The sequence below is a fragment of the Barbus barbus genome (genome assembly GCF_936440315.1).
Source record: "Barbus barbus genome assembly, chromosome: 17".
Taxonomy (NCBI): domain Eukaryota; kingdom Metazoa; phylum Chordata; class Actinopteri; order Cypriniformes; family Cyprinidae; genus Barbus; species Barbus barbus.
In genome coordinates, this window is record NC_136745.1 from 9,060,312 (window position 1) to 9,084,074 (window position 23,763).

The following is a 23,763-nucleotide window of genomic DNA, read 5'->3' on the forward strand; positions in this document are numbered from 1 at the left end:
GGAATGTCACGGAATTTGTCAAAGTTTGGATGAATTAATCAAAAGTAGGTCATTACACTTAAAACAAATTGCAATATGGACTAGTATCTGTAAATATTAAGCTGCAAAAGTCGATTTAAATATGAATCCTGCATGTTCTGCGCGTCTCTGTGTGAATGTGCTGCACGTGCGGTTTTGTTTATGTGGCGCTCGTGGTGATTTCAGCGTCTGCCGTCCCAATGAGGACATAATACATCAACAATATCTCCAGAACTGATCTGAAAGGCACTTTACGAGCATTTCACCATTTGATTTGAGTAAAACTAGCGTCATATCATACACACACAGAACTTTAAAAGTATTCACGGCAACCCGTCAAAATAAAAGTTCGGTTTAACTTAGCCTATTAAAGACCGTGTGCCAGAAATAGGCTATTATTATTATTATTATTATTATTATTATTATTTAGTAGAATGTACATAATACTACTACTTACTACTACTGTTAATTTTTTTTAAAAGAAATAATCACAAAATATTTTAATTTTAATAGTAAATCCCTTCATTTGCCAAAAATGTAAATGTTTAATTTTCATTAATTCAAATATAAATTAATTAAAATTGTTTTATGCCTTCATCTGATATCCAGTAAAATTTAAATACACAACACAGAATTTCTGAGGGGGAAAACACATTTCATAAGGCTACTGTAAGAATAAATAAAAATTGTTTGTATGCATTCAAATAATAGAAATGCTAAAACACAGAATTTGCTAACAATAAAACATAAGGTGAGAAAAAAATAAAACATTTCATACGGCCCTAAACGTGTCATTTTTGTTACACTTTTAATAAATTAAATGTTAAATTGTATAATTTTCATGATTTTAATGAATTAGACATGCTTTTAGATTAATAGCATTTAATTTGACCATTAAAAAAAAAAAAAAAAGAGTCCAGAAAAATTAAAACGGAAAAAAACAGAATGCAGAAAAATTAAAATGGAAAAAATTTAATGTAGAAAAAAATAAAACGGAATTTGGTGAAAAATAAAACTGATTTCATAGGGCCCTATATCTGGAAATATTTTGGTTATGAAGCAAATGAGAATATCAACAAATAGAACTTTGGATTTTAATTAGTACATGTATTAGTAAACGTTAGTTTCAATTAACATTTAACTAAGATTAATAAAAGATTAATAAATAAATCAAGAAATGCAGTACCTCAAGACATTTTTTTGTTCATGTAAAATATACCGCATGTTCTCGACTTGTTACATTTATCTTTAAATTAAAAAAATTACCCCCTTAATATTGTGGCAGTTTTTTTCTCCGTGGTATCGAAAATGGTATCGAATATCGATATTTTTCAAGGTATCGTATCGAAGTTAGAAATTCCAGTATCGTGACAACACTAGGACATTCAGCCCCGAAACTTCACATATGACATATAGGGGTGTGCTCAAAATATCGATTCTTAGATACATACCGATATAATAAAAAAAAGATACAGTATCGATATTCTAGCCCTTAGTATCAATACTCCGCCCAGCCATTAGGGGGCGCAGCGGCGCCCGCGAGTTTAAAAAAAAACTCATGGAAAATGTTAAAGCAAGATGTAGCATTTAAAGGTGCCATAGAATGAAAAACTGTCTTTACCCTGGCATATTTAAATAATAACAGTTCTGTACATGGAAATGACATACAGTGAGCCTCAAACACCATAGTTTCCTCCTTCATATGTAAATCTCGTGATTAAAAAAGACCACTGAAAAACAGGCGAATCAGAACATAACACCGACTGTGACGCAACAGTCGGGATCACTACGCCCCCAATATTTGCATAAACCCGCACTTGTTCTAAGCCGGCCGAACCATCAGAAGCTCTGCAGGTATTGTAAATAAACAAGCGCAGACAACAGCGAAAATAACAAAATAAATGTTATGTTCCAGGCCGTGCAGGGGGTGTGAAGTGCAGGGATGGGTTGGTGTCTGTATTCAGAAAGGCACAGAAAGCAAATAACGCGAGCCACTAAAGGGACATGGTTAGCTCCTTGCTAGCGGTAGCCTGTTACAGTACATACGATTTCACTCTCAGTAAGGAGAGATGAGGATGATGGCGAATGACTTACAGATTCTGAGCATCACTGACAAGCATCTGATCTTGTGAAATGTGTGGCAAGTACTGTTGCTCCATAATGTAAACATAGTTTGTGTGATCGCGTCTCTTGAAAGGGAAACTATAACGCGATCGATGGATCGTTCAAAAGCAGTTTCAATGCCTCGCATATTAATAGCGGCTCCCTGGTGCCCGCGTTTTATAATACAGTATAATTACCCGACGATATAACTGCGAGAGAAAGTATTTAAATATATATTTTCCTCCCTGTGCTTCCTTCTCGCTGATGAGCCGTACTGTGAAACAGCCAATCAGAGCAGAGCTCATTATTATTCATGACCCTGCCAAATAAGCCAATAACAGACCGTTTCATTCTAGGGAGAAATCCTAGGGTTGTAAATGGACATGTAAAATCGTTTCTGGAGATTTTTTGCCCTTACCTAAGCCACATACCTTCTGTGTAGATATCAGAGAACAATTTAAAATACTGTATCAATGCATTCTATGGCACCTTTAAGTGATTTCATAGTGAAATATGTTATGGCAGTACATGGTGTCACAAAAAAGAATTATAAGAAGATTTAATAAGAAGTTAAGAATAATAAGAAGAAGATTTTGTGCTTGTGTGAGCTCAGACTGTACCCTTGGAAAGTTAAATGTTGACTTGTGGTAATTTCCAGATTAATACAATTTGTGTACAATTAATCAGAGCACTTACAGTTGCAAATATTTAAGCAAAATGCACTGTGTTATAATGCACTTTTGTCTTCATTAAATTGAAGAAAAATGCAGAGTTCTGTTTGTTGAGTAAATGTGTTCAGCATTAACTAATTGGCTCTGGCCCATGTATTTTTATTGAATCGTATCGAATCGTGTCACATTGTATCAAATCGTATCGATGTACGTATCGAATCGTGACCTGTGTATCGAGGTATGTATCGTATCGCCAGGTTCTCCAAGGTATACAGCCCTAATGACATAACAGCATAGTATAACTATTTTATTTTATTTGTAATGGAGCCGTTTACCTTTAGACACATTGCATGCATGTTTTTTTTATTGAGCATCATATTTAAGACATCAGGCTTTTATGGCTCATGTAGTCTGATATTGTGAGAATATGGAGAAACCACACCTCCATTTTATTCAGAGACACAAACTGAGCACAAATATGCAATTTGGTGGAGAGCTGATATTTATATAAACAAAAAGTGAGATGCATTTCTGAAGCATGTAATATAAATCAATGAGTTCTTTTTAACAGTATAACAGACATTTGCATAAAATGATATACATATCAGTCGTCACTCCATATCTCCAATAATATGTCTACATTCACTATATTTTTCAATATTTAAATGCTTAGTTTGATGACCAAAACATACTGTATTATGCAATGCAATACATTGAGAGATGAACAAATAAACGCTATTCAAAAGCTTGATTTAAAAAAAACAAAAAACAAGTAAAGCTAAATTGCTTCAGTCCTGTAAGTGTTCACCTTGAAATATTAATAACAATAGTTATTCTAATGTTTACTTTCATTTCAAAGATTTGTCAGCAAAAAGACACATTAAGCATGAGCTGAAGGTGAATGTTTGTACAATTATAAAACAGCCTTTTGCTTGTTAAATGAATAAATTAATTTCCTTGTATAACACTAATTTATATGGCATGTCTATTATATTTCCACAATCACACACTGTATCAATACTGTCAGACTCATTTACACTGAACTCATTTGCTTTTATGGACAAAAGCACTCTCTTAATTATTCAGTTGCACAGGTACTCATCTAGGGATGTCACGATTACCGGTTTGACGATAAATCATGATAAAATTCCCCACGGTTAGTCTTACCGTTTCATATTTTAATAATCATTAAAACCGTATTGGATTACCGCGATCTGAACAACTCAGGATAAATAAATACTGTCCAGCATAAAGCAGAGTGTAACATCAGTGTCACGAGCGCACGGCAGCAGAGTAACGTTAGTTTCATTCTGAGTGAAAACAGGGCGGAAAAGTTTGGAGGTTTTAAAAGAGTGCTGAGGGAATTATACAAATGAATATATCAGTGAATTAATTATATGAATGTACCTCTGAAAGATCTGACTGTCTTCAGAAACGATTCAATGGCATTTTGTTTTCATCTCAGCTCCATGTAATACCTAAAGGAAGTGTTCTTAAACACAATACTGCTTTGTTTGCGGAGTTCACGGGAATCAGCTGTAATTTGATTGTGCCATCAAACACAATCAAACCTCTACAAATGATTCAGAATGCAGCGGCACGACTGATCTTCAACGAGCCCAAAAGAGCGCATGTTACACCTCTCTTCATTTCCTTGCACTGGCTACCAGTGGCAGCTCGCATCAAGTTCAAGTCACTGATGCTTGCGTACAGAACTACCACAGGCTCTGCACCCTCCTACTTCCACTCACTATTACGAACCTACATCTCCTCCAGAAGTCTGCGATCTGCTAGTGAGCGACGCAGAACTTTCCCTCTATCTTTCTCTCCACCTACTAGCTTGTACTTATCTGAACAATGACTGAGACTTGGTGTTACGAGCACTTCCTCTGTCTGATTGCCTCTTCAAGATTAATCGCTTTTTGTATTCCCCAATTGTAAGTCGCTTTGGATAAAAGCGTCTGCCAAATGACTAAATGTAAATGTAAAATTCAGCTTTTCCATATAAAGCGCCACCTGCTGTCAGAGAGTGGATTTACAGACACTTATTTACATTCAGCCTGTGTGCAGTTTCTGTCTGGCCAAAAAACGGACCAAATTTGCATGACCTGCTGTAAATTTTAACCGGTTGATGAAAAACAAGCTTATGTGGATTCTACACATTTAAACAATTCAGATAAGCTGTATAGAATTATTTATGGAGCAGATAAGTGGATAGAGAGTTGGACTTGTAACCTGAAGGTCGTGGGTTCGAGTCTCAGGTCTGGCAGGGATTGTAGGTGGGGAGTGAATAACCAACACTCTCTCCACCCTCAATACCACGACTGAGGTGAGACCCTTGAGCAAGGCACAGAACCCCCAACTGCTTCCCGGGTGTCGCAACATTGGCTGCCCACTGCTCCGGGTGTATGTTCACTACTGTGTGCACACTTGGATGGGTCAAATATATAAAAATAAATAGAGCACAAATTCTGAGTATGGGTCACCATACTTGGCCACACACCACTTCCCCCCTCCCCTTCCCCTTATTAATCAATTATCATTTTGACTTAACTCTTTTCTTTAAAGGCTGAAATGTGAGGTTTACCTTTATATGAAACTTTTTCAAAGCTTTATTTGAATATTTACATTATTTATTTGAACATGCTATTAAACTGGTGTCAGTCAAGTTGTCATTTAAAATCCAGACCTCATTGGTAATGTTATTGTTTTAGTGATTATGCAAACAAAAAGTCATTTTATTTGCTGTTTGTTGATTTAAGTATAAAACTTGTGATTTATGTACTTTTAAGTGATTTATGTACTTTTTGAACATCTCCAGCACATTTTAACAATACCGTGATAATACTGATAACCGTGATAATTTTGGTCACTATAATCGTGATGAGAAATTTTCATACCGTTACATCCCTATACTCATCAAAACCCACTACAATGCATTACATCATTTCAGTTTATATGCAAAACTGTCTGTCGGTGAGGTAGAACAGCTTGTGATTGGCTGAAGCCATTTCTGTTGGTTTCTCATTATCCAATCACAAGTCTGAAACTCAGCGATCTGCATTTGTTTAAATCTACAAACCCTGATCTCCTTTATGACATAACGCGACAGGAGTAAGAGCGAGAGGGTAAAGACTTCCTGTCGTTATAACTGTTACTTCCTGAAACTGTGCAAACCCGCATCTCTAAGAAAACACACGAACAAACATCATCAAACACACGCGAATGTGAGTCAGCAGACGATCAGCCTGCCGCAACTCTGAACTTCACCATAAACAACCAACAAACAGAGACATACAGCATCTAGCGCTTGGTCTGTCTGTCCATCATCTATCCATCTCTCAATCAATCCATCTATCAATCCATCTATCTATCAATCCATCTATCTATCAATCCATCTCTCTCTCTATCTATCCATCCATCCATCCATCCATCCATCCATCCATCCATCTATCCATCTATCCATCTCTCAATCAATCCATCTATCTCTCTATCAATCAATTCATCCATCCATCCATCCATCCATCCATCCATCCATCCATCCATCCATCTCTTAAATCAATCCATCCATCCATCCATCCATCTCTTAAATCAATCCATCTATCTATCAATCCATCTATCTATCAATCCATCTCTCTCTCTATCTATCCATCCATCCATCCATCCATCCATCCATCCATCTCTCAAATTAATCCTTCTATCTCTCTATCCATCCATCCCTCTATCAATCCATCTATCAATCCATCCATCTATCTATCATCTACCCATCTATTTATCTATCCACTTATCCATCCATCTCTCTATCCATCCTATATCTATCCAACCATCATCCATCCATCCATCATCCATCCATCCATCATCCATCCATCCATCATCTATCTATCCATCATCTATCCATCCATCATCTATCCATCCAATCATCCATCCATCATCTATCTCTATTTAAAATAAATAAATAATGCTTTTATTCAGCAAGGATGCATTAAACTGATCAAAAGTAACAGCAGACATTTATGTTACGAATGATTCTAATTCAAACAAATGTTCTTTTGAACTTTTTATTCAGAGAATCCTGAAAAATTAAATATGCAGCAGCACAACTGTGTTCAACATTGATACTAATAATAATACATGTTTCATGCGAGACTGAAGACTGGAGTAATGATGCTGAAAAATTCAACTTTGCATCAGAGGAATAAATTACATTTCAAAATACATTAAAATAGAAAACATTTTAATTGCAATTATATTTAACAATATTACTACATCTCATATTTTTAATCAAATAATGCAGGCTCAGTGAGCAGAAGAGACCTCTTTCACAGACATAAAGAAACACCTTTTGTTTGTATTTTAATGTATAGAGAAGAAAGTCACCAACAAAACACTAGTTTATATTCTCTCTTCCTTACATTTCTACAAATTTCACATTTTCTTAACATGTAGGGGAGAGTGGGGCACAAAGTAACACTTTTTGACTTTCTCAAATTGCGTAAATCCACTTTGTGTTCAGAGTATAATTTTTCATCCACAGTAATTTCACACTCGTCTAGTACAAATATGTCGCTTTGTTTCATAAATACAGTGTATACGTTTTTCTTTATTTACCCTCAAAAATTGGAAGTGAATGTGACAACATGCCCCATAGGTGGGGTACATTGTAACAGCTGAGGGGCACGTTGTAACATGACTATGACACCCTAAAATGTTATCCGATCCTATAAAACAAATATACAAGTCAAACTATAATATAATATTTTGTCAATGAAATTAAATTATTATTTATTTTAAATAAAATAATGCCGTTTTTTTAATAATTAAAAATATTCTGATTTTTGAGTTTGACAATGAACACATTGCAACCATGCCTGGGACGGCCCATATAAACGAGCCAAAATGTCTTCAAATAATCATTTCTGAACATTAAACAATGATTGTCAGTCTTTAGTCACCTGTTTCTCGTCATTTCTCATTAAAATGTATTAAAGTACATAGTGTGAATTACATCGCTAATGTCATAGAATAGCACGGCAGGGCACATTGTAACGCAGTGTTCCCCCTTCTGCGCATCTTTCATTTAAAACCGGTTAGTGTCTTCTGCTAGTTAGAGGCATAAAAAAAAAATATCTAAACTGATAAATAACAGATTGGAGATTAAAATAATAGCAGATTTGTCTCATTTTAAATTAGTAATAAAAACTGAGATGAAAAATTTACTTAAGCCAGAAATATAATTTTACTATGGTAAAATAAATGTTCAGCGATATCTTCAAAAGACTTTTGAATTTTGGCGCACTTTTTTTCTCTATATAAAGTTGATATGGTAACTAGTAAATACTGTAAATTGGGTTATGCTAGATGTGTGGAAATATTTTAAAAAACGTGTGTTACAACTAACCCCGCGTTACTTTGTGCCCCGCGCTCCCATACTTTCAGTTCATTTCTGTACTTCCGTTTCCCCTGAATCTCTCTTTCTCTCAACATTGCGTCGCTCAATCAACTCAGCTGCACTTCCTGTCAACTAACCAAACACGAGCAACACATTGCCTTGGCAAACAGCACTAATAATGACTAAAAGAAGTTTCTTTCCATCGTAAAGTGAATGTAGAGGCCCTGCGCTCTTAAAGCACATGCTTCTGTGAAATGCATTGTTGTTTTACGAGCAGAGGGGTTCAGAGGCATTTCCCAGACTGCATTTCAATTACATCACGTGACGTCTGAGAATGTGATTTGATTTTAAAGAGCTACAAACACTTATTCTTCTAAGAATAAGTGTTCTTTCTCTTCTTGTGCTCTGGCATATGAGGTATACGCTGGTAAACAGACCCGGGCGGTAGCTCTGAATCAGCAGTCATGTTTTCCTGGACGTCAGAGCTTCGCTGTCGGATAGAGGGATACGGGATTATTGTTCAACACTCAGATTCCTTAAGAAAACACCCTCAAAATGTCTCTCCTCTGTCACCTGGACAGACATGCTTTGGTAGCTTCTGTCAGTGCGTGTGGCTGGTTTGTGATTGTGATCAGAAATTGGAGGCAGTGAATCCTGTTGAACTGAGTCTATTTGAGCGGTTTTTGACTATGTCAGAGTGACTATGCTGTCTGTCAGCATTAAAGTAAACTGTAAATACTCAAAGTTAACCGTTCACATCCCAGACACAAATAAAACCATGCAGTAGAAGAGTTAATTTTTTAAAAATCTGTAAAATTTTTATATATTCTAAATATTATATAATTATATAGATCATATTATTTTCTATTTTATTTTAAGATTTTTTAAGAAATTAATTATTTTTATTCAGCAACAAGGATGCATTAAACTGATAATTTATTGACATTTAATAAAGAGATTTAAAATGTTACTAGAGATTTATATTTCAAATAAATGTTGTTTTTTTACTATCTATTCATTACAAAAAATCCTGAAGATAGATAGATAGATAGATAGATAGATAGATAGATAGATAGATAGATAGATAGATAGATAGATAGATAGATAGATAGATAGATAGATAGATAGATAGATAGATAGATAGATAGATAGATAGATAGATAGAATATTTATTTAGAATTTTTTTATTTTAATATTCTATTCTATTTTTTTATTTTATTATTTGTATAATAATAATAATAATATTTATTGTTTTTTCTGTATTTTTGTCTTTGGAGTCTTCTTTCGAAAATATTTTTAAAAAATTTACTGACCCTACATTTTTGAACAGTTGCATTTTTACAAAAACAATATAGTTGCAATAACATAGATAATCATTTTAAACGTTGGCAGGTAACGCATTATTTTGGCACATGAGCTCAGGGTTTGAGTTCTGTCATGTCTGATAGCTGTGTGCAGCGGTGCATGCAATGTGATGCAGTTTTCCACCTGGCCTTTCAAACACACGTGAGACCCGACTCAAGCATCAGCATTAGCACCGCTGTAAGCTGCAGAAGTGAATGTTGTGCGCTTCGGTCTGTCCTGAGAGGCCAAACTCAGGGACACAAACACACCTGAGGGACACAAACCCCGCAAGAGACTCATGTCGCATTTGCGAGGTGTTTACACACAAACCTACAGCTCAGTGAGTCGATATTCCTCAGCGGAGCGTTCTGGAACAAACCATGAGCACCGTCAAGATGAGCAGCATTACAGCTGTCAGGAGACATCCGTCAGTGAAGAGAAAAACTGGATGCATTAGTGCGTAATATCATTTACATATTTCTAGCTATTTACTATTTGTAGCTTCAGCGGACATACTTAAAATTACAGATTGCAGATTTTCAAATAGCTGTATCTCGGCCAAATATTATGGCCCAGGGTCACAAATGTGTGTTATTCTTTGACAGTGTTCAGTTATTTTTAGTTTTCTGATAACTCACGAGTCACGACCAGACAATGAGAATGTAACACCAAACATGTCCTGTTGTGCAAACACAGCCATCGCTTACATTTTCTTTCATTTTAATGAAAAGCTGCTCCGCTTCACAGTCAGATGCCCTACCGAGATCAATGCAGATCACGAGTCCAACAAGTACGAGAGGACACCGAGGGGTCATGCATGACGCGAAAGACTGTTTGCTCTCTAAACAACATAAAATCCAAATCGTGTACTTATGATCTCTGGGGACGATCTGTAAACGTAAGCAGATAAAGGCAGGGGAAGAGGATATGACATCATCAAGCAAGTCTCTCAGCAGGGGACAAATATAAGCGGTGACCTGCGGACATTCAGCCACTGATCCAATCTCCCTCACAGAAATGACTTCCATACTAAAACACGACCTTTTGCTCGTTATAGAAAAACACCAGCGGCAAGCGTGCGTGTGTGTTTGACATCCTTGCTGAAGGGAGAGTATGAAACCATTGAGAGGGCAGATGAGAGACAAGGACGCTCGTCTCCAGACCCGAAGCACAAAACTGTTCCATGCTACTGAACACACTTTCAAATGAAGCGTCTGAAGGCCTGAGCGTGATTTCACTGTGATTGAAATTCTGGATTTTAAGAACTTTCAGAGCTACAATCAATACAAAATAAGCTAAACACTGAACTATCAGAGCAGACTTTAAGGGTGCTTTCACACTAGCACTTTTGGTGCGCACCCGGGTTCGATCAACGTCAGTTCGGTTCATTTGGATGTTGTGAATGTTAGGGGTGTAACGATTTACATCAATCGATACATTAATACGATGTCTGACGATATGATGCATCGATGCCACACGTAAAATAGTATAAATAGGCACCTTTATTTGGCGGAACAGTTGAGCGCTGTGTGAGAAGTTTTCTGTACACACATCTGAAGCACACGCACACAGACTGCGCAAATACTAAATTGAGCTCTCTTGTGCATTTTTTGTGCATGAATGAATAAATACAGACAAAATTACATCAAAATGCGCGTTTTGGCAAATATCCTAGTCAACACAGTCAGTTAGGCATATGTCTTAACGTAAACAGTTGAGAAAGAAAACGCATGTGTAGGTATTAAATCCGTGCTTTTGTTCTTAAAGTGAAAGCAAAATAATGATAAATCTAATGCTGTCAAAGAAAAATACAAGTGCTTACTGCTCCTGACTAAATAATCTTTGTAACATCAAAAATGATTAATCTATATTTCATTTATTCATTGAAGACTATGCAGTTATTTTACATTTGATTATTACATTTCTGTAGTGTACCTGAAAATCTCTTTTAGACTGAGCTGAAAAACCTGAAAAGCAGGGGAGGGGGGAGCAATCAAACTCGGGTTCGGACCAGGCAAGCGAACCAAGTGTGAAAGCACCCTAAATCATGTAAACTCCAGATGCAACACAAGGCCTAAAATACAAACTCAGCTTTGAGAAAAGCATCTACTTAGGCCCCGTTTACTCTAGTTTGTTTTTGTTTTAACACGGTGTTTTAAAACGAAAACGGTCCTACACTGGCGTTTTGACTACGTTTCAGAAACGATCTATCCACACTACACAACCGAAAGCGCATGTCACTTGACCATTCATGCAGGTACAACATTTGATACATCAGGCTTTTATGGCTCATGTAGAATGATACAGTGAGAATAAGGAGGAAAAAACAGCTCAGTTTTATTCAGAGACACATACTGAGCAAAAATGTGCAATTTGGTGCAGATGCTATTTATATGGACAAAAAGATGAAATTGTGATTGTCATGTAAATCAATGAGATCTTTATAACAGTATAGCAGATGCTTACATAAAACGATATAAATATCAATCATCACTCTGTATATCCAATAATATGTCTTAGCAAGAAGATATAAATGCTTAGCTTGATGATCAAAACATATAATGCAATGCAATACAATGATGACTCTCATTCTGACGGCACCCATCTATTAGTGAGCAAGTGATGTAATGCGAATTTTCTCCATATCGGTTCCCATGAAGAAACAAACTCATCTACATCTTGGATGGCCTGAGGGTGAGCAATTTTTTTTTTTGTGGCTGAACTCTCTCTTTAATTAAATGAAGTTTCTTCACAATCTCTGATATGGTGTATTATCAGTTGTGTAATATAATTTACATTCCTTTAAATACTGCACTGTACTTTGACCAGTAAGTTTTTCAAGCTATGAAGCACTAAAAAAAAAAACCAAGGAACAACTTATGGTTGCTTCCTCATACTTTTTGCACATTATATGTAAAAAGTATACGTACAGGTTACACATATGTGGATGCGAGGGAAAGAGAACTGGAAGTTCAGACACTATACAGTGTGCAGCAGGAGAGACTCAAGTGGGCGCTTGAGTCTTGACGCGAATGCCCTCCAAATACCCCCCATCCACTCGAGCTCTTATGACGTCACAGAATTCCCTCTCATTCGCGCTTTTCCAGTTCCACAACTTCCAAGTGTTATTTACCCAAAGGCGATTCAATTCCTGAATGTTCTGTAATCGATGCCGCTCTGCGAGTGACAGACAGCACGCACTCCACAATGAAGCTATGATACCGCTCTAAAACAATGTTACACTTTGTAAAGTCAGCGCTTCATACTGAAACAGCGTTTCATTTCGCAGTGAAACAATGTTGTATGTCGCGGTAAAATAGTTTATTTCAAAATATGAAAACGCCATAGTATTTCCTCTGTCTAAAAACATATTTATGTTACTATCCGAGGTGACAGGCAGCGATCGAACAAGAAAAGCAGGGGTTTTAAAGGTTCCGCGTTACTAGAGTTGAACGTTTGAGGTCCCTTCCTGATAATCGTAACCCTTTGAAGGAACAGTGATGCTTCAAAACACACTTCACACTACACTTCCTCATCAGAGAAGACGAAGCACGTCGCGAGCAGCTGCAAAACTTCTCAAACTGATCAGAGTTTCATGTGAATCTCGGAGTTTAATAAACAGATTGGTTTAAGCATAAGTATATTTCCAAACACCCTGACGCTTCACTACAGTAGCCTACTGACAGCACAATAAGAGCATCAAACACTTACAAACTTCTTCTTTCCGTCTCCATCGTCATAGTTCTTCTTGCTTTTCTTCTCCTTGTCTTTCCCACTTTTGGGAGCACCAGCAGATGCGGAGTTTGGATCCATTTTTGTGCTGTAAAACCACTTCTATTTCCCCTCAGGGCGTCTTAACCCGCGGCCTGGTGCTGCTGCGCGCCGCCGGCCTGCGCTAGTCCTCCGGCACAAAGGAAAAGGAGGGAAGTTTGAACCCTGAATCCGGATCACAGAAGTGTACTGGTCTCGGACCTTTCGGGACTCAATACGCGCCCGCGCTAATCTCCGCGTCCGCACGCGCGTTTTGGCGCAAGTTTGTCTCGATTGCGAATAAACAAACTACGCGTTAAGTCTCTAAACCTTAATATCCACGCTGTCAATCTATACAGAGCTGTCATGAATTCCTCTGGTGATTGATATAAAGTCCTCAGACCGTAAGAACAGCCATGAGGAGATCAGCTGAAGTTTTCCGCTTTCTCTCTTTCTCTCTTCCTGTGTGTGCTGCGCAGGTCAGATGGGCGGAGCCAACACGCGCCAGACACACACCTGAGTGTATCACACACAGGTAGACAAACACTGACCCCTGCAGACCCCTCACGTGTCAGTCACCTAAAATATGAATTCAAAATGGCTTTAAAAAAGTTAAAGATTGTCATACATTGTGTGATACATGTAGCTATCCTCATAATGGATTACTCAGATGTTAAAACTGACTTCCCAGTAAGGATTTTACACTGATTCAGCTGTGATAACATCTTTATAAATAGTAAAAAAGCTATTATTTAAAATTAAGTAATACTTTTGTTCAGTAAGGATGCATTTAATTAATCAAAAGTGACAGTAAAGATATTTATAATGTAATACTGTTTGAATTTTCAGTTCATCAAAGAATCGTGAAAAACAAATGTTTCAGTTTCCTCTAAAAAATATAAAGCAGCACAACTGTTTTCAGCAATGATAATAATCAGAAATGTAATGTAAATCAGCATATTAGAATGATTTCTGAAGGATCGTGTGACTCTGAAGCCTGGAGTAATGATGCTGAAAATTCAGCTTTGATCACAGGAATAAATTACATTTTACAATATATTTAAATAGAAAACAGTTATTTGAAATTGTAATATTATTTCACAATATTGCTATTTTTATTGTATTTTTAATAAAAACAATGCAGTCTTGGTGAGCAGAAGATCATTTTACTCCATGAGTCACCGTTTCGCGTTCTCTTCATGGCAATAAATACAGTCTGACTTTGACCTTTAAACTGAAGGTGGATTTAAACTGTTTTACTATTGTAAGAACAAACTTATGAGAAAAGGTTATGGGTATTTATGTCATATGTCCCTGATATTTCTTAAAAAATATCCCGGTAATGCTTGTTTTTATACATTAGGCCCATAGAAAAGTGATTGGGGGGGGGGGGGGGGGGTGTATTATATACAGAAGAGTATATTTAAATTTAAAACTATATATAAAAATGAATTCATAACTTTTTAATTAAAATTATATATTATTTTCTCTGTTTATTTTTCTTTCTCATGGCATATAGTGCATATAATTTCATTTAGCATTTTCTATTACATGATCTAAAATTAAATTAAATTAAATTAAATTAAATTAAATTAAATTAAATTAAATTAAATTAAATTAAATTAAATTAAATTAAATTAAATTAAATTAAAACTAGATTTCTTTCCTCACTAACCTTTATTTTATTTCTAAGCGAAGCGCGCCACCTGCTGGTAAGAAGATGATCCGCCGCTGCGTGTTTGTGTGTTTCAAAGGACATTCATGTGGTTTAAAAGGCAGGGAAACTTCATTTAGACTTGCCTACTTGTTTCTGATTTGTCCCATTAACAGGTTAATTCATGCTGTTTAAGGCAAATTAAGAGCTGTTTCATTTTGCTCCTCTTTCCAATGTCATTAAGTTTAATGGCAGACTTCAGAAACACCGGAGAGAGGCTGCTGACAGTTGACTAAATCAGTGTTATTCAGCGGTGTGTGTAATTGACAGGCCTCGGACGGTTACAGGTGTGTGTCATAAAGAGACAAAAAAAGAAAAGAAAAGCTCTTTGCAGATAGTCTGTTCATCCATTTCTCTCTTTAAGTTAATGCAGAATATTTTCTCCAGCTCTGCAGAAATCAGTCTGATAATGTCCTCAGTCAGTCAGTCACGGTGCGCTTCTTTGTGAATGTGCTGACTCAAGCCATCCCAGTTTCACACTGAGTCATTATCATCTACTGCACACTCTCAAATTATCGTCTAAATCTCACTAGCGTGCAAAAAACCCAAGGGCCCCGGACTGACAGAATGTATGGTAATGATGGTTTGTTGTGAAGTAATGAGGACATTCTCTGTCATGCAGGGCTTTTCACACACAGACACTTCTATTGTCTTTATGACTGCAGATTAACTCCAGACTAACGCCATACATTTTTAGAAATATTAATTAATACTGCATAAATAGTAGCTAGTTTTGAACACATGAAATGTCTGTATCTTGAACGTTTTAACTGTATCCAATTATTAAAATCCGATTAATAATCATAAACAAGCTTGGGGTCTATATGTGTGTGTATGTATCCATTAAATTAATGTAAAAGTTATTTAGTTACAAAAGATTTATATTCCAAATAAATGTTGTTCTTTTGAAATTTCTATTTATCAAATAATCCTGAAAAAAATGTATATGAAGCAGCACAACTGTTTTCAACATTGATAATAGTAAGAAAATGGCAAATCCGCATATGGTTTCTGATGGACCTGAAGGCTGGCGTAATGGTGCAGAAAATTCAGCTTTTCATCACAGGAATAAATGACATTTTAAAATATATTAAAATAGAAAACAGTTATTTAAAATAGTAATAATATTTCACTATATATGATTCATTAAACATTTTTTTTTCTTCTTTTTCTTTCTTCTAAACTATAACTCCATTGAGTGCTTGATTAATTCAAGACAAATGCTGTTCCTTACATCCTGTAACCCATTCTAAATTTAATTTATTTAATGTTTATAAGAAAATAAAACTACATAAACCAGGTAACAGGGTTAATATTGCAAAACTGCATATTAATAACAAATAAATAAGAAACAGCTCATGTGCTATTTAGTGTGAGCTCCTGAGGAGAATGAAACTTTTCTTTCTGAAGGTAAAGCGCTTTCTCTCAACTGCCCTTTATAAAAAACCTTTTAAGAGTTTCAGGCACTTTGAAAGTTCCCTTTAGATGTTCTGGGGACATTTTCAGCAAAGTTGTCCTCAAAAGTGTAGCTAGGTCAGAAACTTTCTCTCTCTCTCACACACACACACACACACACACACACACACGCACACTGCCACTGAACAGAATCTGTGTTTTTTTTTTGAGAACTGTATCTTATTATACCTCAAAACAGTTGGATATTTGTGTCATGGCCATTAGTTTCTCTCAGTCTCTGCCTGGAAAAGCTCTTGAGGAAAGAGACACATCCATTTGTCTTGGTTTCAAATTATAGGCTTGGCGTCTGTCTTATCGAGTCGCACCTGATTCTCTGCGTCTGTCATCACGGCTTTGGCGCATTGGATGTGGATTAAGACAGATATCAGATTGATTTGTATCTCAGCTGGCGCTGGTGTCTTACGTAACTTTGGGAGAATAAAATAACTGTCAGCTAAACATCGATAGATGATTCGGGTTCAGCTGGGTTGAAGTCAGACTAACTACTGCTGGACTCATTTAGCTGCTGAGTCTCACAGGACACAATAATGATGTTTAACCTTTAGCTTAGATCTTTAAAGGAACAATTTAGCGCTAAACTTAAAATCATGGGATCATTTACTCATCCAAATGACTTACTTTCTTCAGTGGAAAAATGCTCAAACCAGTCTTGTTATTGTTAACTAAGACTATTAAAAATCTTCGTTATTAAACAATAATTGAAATTAAGATGGAATTTTTAGATGAAAAACTTGAACGAATATTTAAAAAATTTGGCAACTACTGGAAATAAAATAAGTTGATTTATTAAAATTACTAATACAAAATAAATAAATAAATAAATAGATAGATAAAGCTGAATAGAAATAAACATTAATAATTGTTAAAAAATTATAAAAAATAACAAAAGTACATAAACTACTAAAATTTAAATTAAAACTGAAAATCAAAAAATAAAAGCTATTAATAAATATTAATAAATACTATAAAAAAAAACAAATTAACAAAAGCATAAACAAAATTACTAAAACTCAATTAAATTAAAACGGAACACATAAAAGTAAAGGCTTTCACATATTAATAAATACTATAATAGTATGTAAATAATACTAAAATAATGAAGATTGGAAACGTTGCCTTGGAAACCAACTGAAATAACTAAGTAAATATATATAAAAAATTACAACAAACGTATTAAAACTAAAACTAAAATGAAATCAGAAAATATACAAATAAAAGCTTATTGAAACCATTAATATATAATGCAATTAAAAACAAATAAATATGACTAAAATTAAAATGTAAGCTGAAAACAAAAATAAAACATTATTAAAAATATTAATATATACTATAAAAATAATAAATGAAATAACTAATTAACAAAAGCACAAAAAATTACTAAACAAACTTAAAACTGAAAATATAAAAATATAAATAATATAATATAATATATTATATAAAAATATAATAATATTAAATAACAGATTTAAAGGTTCTTCATACAACTTATGCATTTAAAACTCCTAATTTTGTGTTAAAGTAATACAAAACACACAAGGATGAGTAAATGATGACATGAGGATGAAAACACAATTTCTTTAACCGCCAGGCTCAATTAAAAAGCGGCAGAGCTGAGATGATCTGCATGTTTGCTGCTTCTCATCACAACCTCATCCTATCAACCGTGATCAATATCAGCACATTTTGCAGACACAGACGGCCATGAATGCGAGATTTAATCATGGTTTAACATCGTACAAGAAAATAATCTCTTACATAACGCACACAACTCGTGATAAACCATATATGGACAGAAAAGGCCATGCACAAGTACAAAACAGTCATTATATACAGACAGATCAATCACACGGGTGAGTTCGGGATCAATCTCTTTTCCATCCAAGTCGGGGCTCAAATGGGTCATTTGTAGGAGCTGCGGGCCTCTCGCAGTGAGCGGTCGTAAGGCATGGAGGCGAAGAAAGAGTTCCTCAGCTGACAGTTGATGAAGAACACGATGAGAAGGACCAGCAGGAAGAGCACCAGGCACATCACCATATACGTGGCCAGGTCCGGTTTGTCGGGCTCCCCCTCTCGCAGGGCGCTCCCGCAGCCCGTGGGCTTCAGGAGGGCTGACACGCTCACGGGCCCGTGAGACACGTTCAGAGGTGCCGGCGTGTGTATGTTGCTCATCAGATCGAAGTCTCGTGCCGCTGCCGTGGAGTTCAACAGCATCTGCCTCAGCATGATGAATCTAGACTGAAGCAGACCAATACACACTATTCATACTAGTACATCATTTTACAGTTATTCTGTACATTATAATGCTCTGCATACATTTGAAAAGCTGTTTTTAAGTATTGTCTATATATTTCTTAGGTAAGGACTATTATTGCATTATATCATGTATAAATGACGTCACGGGGTCTGTATGTCAATAATGTATCCGTTTCTTTAGTCAAATTGTACAGATGCTTGTTTTTGTGTGTTGGGTTTCCCCTTATAGTCTTTTTAGGGACTTTTATTCTCGAAATTACAAACCCAATATCATCATATGATTATTATGTCTGTTGGGTGAACAACTGAATACATTAAAACCACACTGACATATAATTAAGACAAAATTCACTATATAATGACGATATATTTGAACTAAAACATTGAATGTATTCTCAGGACCGGAGTATTTTACATACAAGGGAGGTTGGGGCAAGTTGTCACACGTTATTTGTTTACTTTTATTTACTGCTGTTTTGCTAATTTAATTTCATAAGCCTAATTTTTTTATTGACTAATTAAAACCACACTGACATAAACCAAGACATAAGTCCCTAATTAACACAAAATTCACTATATAATGAAGGTAGACTTGAACTGAAATGTTGAACCTGTTTTCAGGACAAGAGTATTTTACATACAAGGCACGTTGGGGCAAGTTGTCACACGTTATTTATGTATATAGTTTTACTGATTCATTTCCATTACTAAAAATCCATCATATTTCATGTAATGCATTTTAAATGCATACCTGTTTTGCTTTTTTGTTACTTTTTTGTTTAATATTCTTCTCAGTCAAGTATCAGTAAACGATAGCTTCTTATTGTGACAACTTACCCCATATCATGTGACAACATGTGTTCAATGAACCTTATCTTTTATCCAGACAACAACGTTTATGTTTAATATCTTTTTTTGTACTCAAGACTTATGCTCTTAAAATAAACCTAACAGGCTTTTCAGTGGAATGAAAGATAATATTACAAAAAATAAAATATTTATGTAAATACACCATTGCGCGCATGAGCTCTGCAATAAAAAAAAACATTATAATTCACTGAAAGTACCTGAGATGCGCGCTCTGTGTCTGTTGCGCGTTATTTCAGAGCTTTCAGGGTTTCGCTTACCGCCTGTGCGCCGCGGACAGCAGGGCGAGGAGGACGCGGCGCGTCGTTGCGTTCGCATTCCACGAACTCCCCAAGACCACCAAACCTCCAACACACCTCAGACAGGGGCTCTGATTATCGGCACTACAACCATAGATGGCTCAATCAGTTTATCCATGTCCCACTGTGTGCTTTTCCATAGATTTATGCGCTAGCGGAGAGAGAAGACCTCTCCAATCACACCGACGGATCCAGATGTCTCCAAATAAATGTGCAGTGAAGGTCAATAACAGCGCATGACGGGTCTCAGTATCCTCGCACACACACAATCACTCCTTTCCGACAGGTTTCCATGGTTTGGACCGGCGCCCGTCTAACTAACATCCCGTCGCATGTTTATATCCAGGGAAAGTGTCTCTCCACACGCACATCCGTCATCCGCGACCTAAGGTAACTGGGGTCAATCGATCCGGTTCGGCAGGAGAGGGAGAGTCTTCACGGACAAATAAAAGTAACATAGAGATGAAATATACACGAGCGGTTCTCTGTGCGCAATGGGGATGGAGACGCGCTTATGTCTCTCTCCCTCTCTCTCCTCAGACAGACTCTTCAGTTTGAGACAAAGTGAGTGGAAGAGTTTCAGGAGGGTGCGGAATGTCTCAGAGAGGTTTTACCGGGAGAGAGGGAGAGAAACATGCAGCCTATCAGGTGAACCAGCCATTTAAAGGGACCATTTGAGAAACTGATGTCATTAAGGAGTTTTTAGTGAAGACCCGTTCACACTTAGAACGATACCGATATCTATACGATAATTAGCTATATTAGCGTCCAAGCCAACACACCATAGCCCTTATGTATGGCCCCGCCCCTTTTCAGGGATGCTCTCATTGTCTTCTGTCTTCCGTTTGTATTTCCACAGCATGAAGGTAAGGTCTTACGAGTTTATGAATTAACCGCTCGTTTTAAACTCTTCCAGGTCTAATGACATTTGCTTTGAACATTACAATGCACATAACTTTGCACATAGCCTAATTCTACAATAAGTAAATCCACTTCACCAGCGATACTGTAGAGCTACCGCAAAAACGGAAGTTCAAAGACACAATTCTAAAGACTTCAGGTTTCTCTGACGCATAAGGTCTATAACGGTCTGTTTGTTATAAGCGCCCACTCATCTCTCTGCTGATTGAGCTCTTTAAAGTTGGTGGATTCTGATTGGCTGTCAATGTTTTTATCGTTCATCAGCTGGAGAAAAAAAAGAAGAAACTGATTCCAGCAATATCCTTCCCCCTAGCTTTGATGTGGAGTTCCCTATATTGTCAGAATTAAAATGTAAAACTTTATGGTTATTGTCATTGGCATTAACATTAATTCAACGGTAACACTTTATTTTAAGGTGTCCTGTTACACTTACATGCACTTACTATTATAATTACAATTAAGCATGCATGCATAATTACATGCAAGCAACTCTTAGCCAACCCTAATCCTAACCCTAACCATATAGTAAGTACATGTAGTTAATTAATATTACTCAGTACTTAAATGTATAATACACTGTAACAAGGACACCTTCAAATAAAGTGAAACCCCCCAAAAACTAAGAAACATTTATTTCATTTTATGAGGGATTTTTTTTTCTGAAAACAGCAAATTTAACTGTATTTATCCTGATACATTTATTACAGATTTCACCATAGTTATACTGTTAACCAGTCAACAGGTTTTTGCCATAACATTTTTACAGTCTTTGAAATGACTATATTTGTTTTTACAGTGAAATTACATAAATGTCAGAGATACTGGGTTAAGGCACCAAGTAATCATCATCATTACGGCACAAGTACCACTCAGATATTTCTCAGAAAATGTAAAAATCTAGTTTTTCATTAAAACCTGATGAGAAAATGGAGTCTTACAATAGAGTCTTATGGATTTGAGATCTTTTACTTTCTCCTCAGTTCTAAATAAACCTGGCATACTCCACATAATGTGTCAGTATAATCTCTGGAATAATCAGTTCCTCTAATTTACGGTGGCCGAGAAAGCTCAACGCGCTGCAACTTCAGAAAACACATGCACATATAAAAAGCACCAGCAAATCAAGAAAACATCTTCATCAGTTTGACAGCAGGTGCTGCAAATGCTCACAATAAAACCAAATAAAAAATTTCATTTGCAGCGCGTTTATTTGTTTGGTTTTGCTGTGAGCATTTGCAGCGCATGTGTTGTCAAATTGATGAAGTTGTTTTCTTAATTTGCAGGTGTTTTTTCTATTTGCAGCGCGTTGAGCTCTCTCGGCCACCGTACTAACTGACACATTCATACAAGTTTTCTCTTCAAGTTAGCACTGCTGTTTGATGTTCAACTACACAAACCTCTCAATGAAGACATCAGCTTTTTGAAGCGTAAACACCTTTAAGTGCTGAAGACTGTCAAGCTCATTAATATTAATGCATTCTAAAGCCAGAGGACACGCCCTCCTTGTGGTAATCACCACTGAAGAACATCATATCACAGCTCAGAGGTTAAACAGCTCATCAATATTCATCAGCACCTGTCTTGAATTAGCATCGCACACATGGGGTTGAACGGAGCAATCAGGACAGAGTCACATTGGTTGGGTGACCCCGCTAAAGTGAACAGACGGGCCAATTGGACATGACCATAAAATGTCATTTAGACACAAAAGTGTTTATGCAGCAGTAAAGAACCGCTCACATCAAGGACAGTAACTATGATAAAGTTTTAATAATCGTTCTAATTCTATGAGAATGGGAAGTACACATCACAGCTATAATGATAATGACTTTAGTGTTCACTTTAGTGTTTACATAAAAGGACCAAGGTCAACATATTTAGACAAGTTTTGAACACTGTTTTGTTTTTATGCAGTTGAATTTAACTTAAAAAAAAAAAAGTCTGGTACAAACGCAACTGTTGATCGTTAACACCAGCTGTCACATTTGCTAGGCCGACAGTCCTTCGTAGACTAGATCGTCCCATTTAACAACCCTTGGTCCAACCTTTGCAACCTCCAAAGGTGTGGTCTTTTAAGTCTGAGTCCTTCCAAGGATATAGCCTTTGAACTGGGACACAACTCATTTGTGCCTCACCCGTAAAAAGTGAAGCTAAAACATTTTGATCGCCATCTGGTGCCTGGCTGCAGTATAGGTCCTAAACCCTGCCCTCTCCTTGTAAACGAATGGGATGTAAGCCAAAGTAAAAACACCCAAAACAAATTACACTTCAAAAACATGTTTTTCCCAAAGATGGTCATTTTAGGTCATTCTTATCCTGATTTGTTTTCGAGTGTTCATTTTTCTAATACGTTTGCTTTTAGTTAGTTATTTGACGCTATAAAAATGGGGTGTGGAGTCATGACTGTGTGCTTGCGATTGAATCTGCGACAGTTTGGGTGGGACTTTGATACCGCTGCTCTGTCTCACGGTCACTACTGCGCAGACTCTGGCTCCAAATGACATCATTGGCGCAAGAAGACAGTGGACATACCTGGGATGTTTTGGCTTCACTTTTCTATAGTGAGAGAGAAATGGAGACACACCATCCATATTTTTTTACAGTCTACAATCCAGACGCAGTTTGGACTGCATAAGATTTCTCAATAGCTTACATGAAGATTAAAAACTGCTTTTCACGTTACATTGTATGTTCTTCAAAACAGTGTTTTGGTTTCTGGGCTCTTTAAAACACCACTACACTTAACTAGAAAATAAAAAGCCTGGAATTTGCATAAAACTAAATTAATTTGAGAGTCTGTGTGTTGAAGACAAAAGCTTTCTCAATCTGTCTGCCCCAATCTGAATAAATCTATAATAAGCATCTTCACTATATTATTGTGTCATCATTACTTGTGTAATCTGTAACCAAATATATTTAGAATCACACAAATGTGAAAATAAAGTAAACCTGGATTGA

General features: G+C 36.3%; 2 protein-coding genes across 2 annotated transcripts in view; both read right to left on the minus strand.

The window, feature by feature from the left end:
• The window catches only part of LOC306883674 (protein diaphanous homolog 1-like), a 111,183-nt gene extending 97,438 nt beyond the window's left edge, over window positions 1-13,745 (minus strand). Inside the window, exon 1 of the mRNA XM_079439053.1 lies at window positions 13,237-13,745. Coding sequence (XP_079295179.1) covers window positions 13,237-13,338 — 102 coding nt within the window. The 5' untranslated portion in view covers window positions 13,339-13,745. The remainder of the gene's footprint in view (window positions 1-13,236) is intronic.
• Window positions 13,746-18,364: 4,619 nt separating this feature from the next.
• On the minus strand, window positions 18,365-18,688 carry LOC306883129 (small integral membrane protein 32-like; the record flags this gene model as incomplete). Its single annotated transcript, XM_079438232.1, has 1 exon — window positions 18,365-18,688. The coding sequence occupies one exon, from the start codon at window positions 18,686-18,688 to the stop codon at window positions 18,365-18,367; it is 324 nt and encodes a 107-aa protein (XP_079294358.1).
• Between the last annotated feature and the right edge of the window lie 5,075 nt (window positions 18,689-23,763).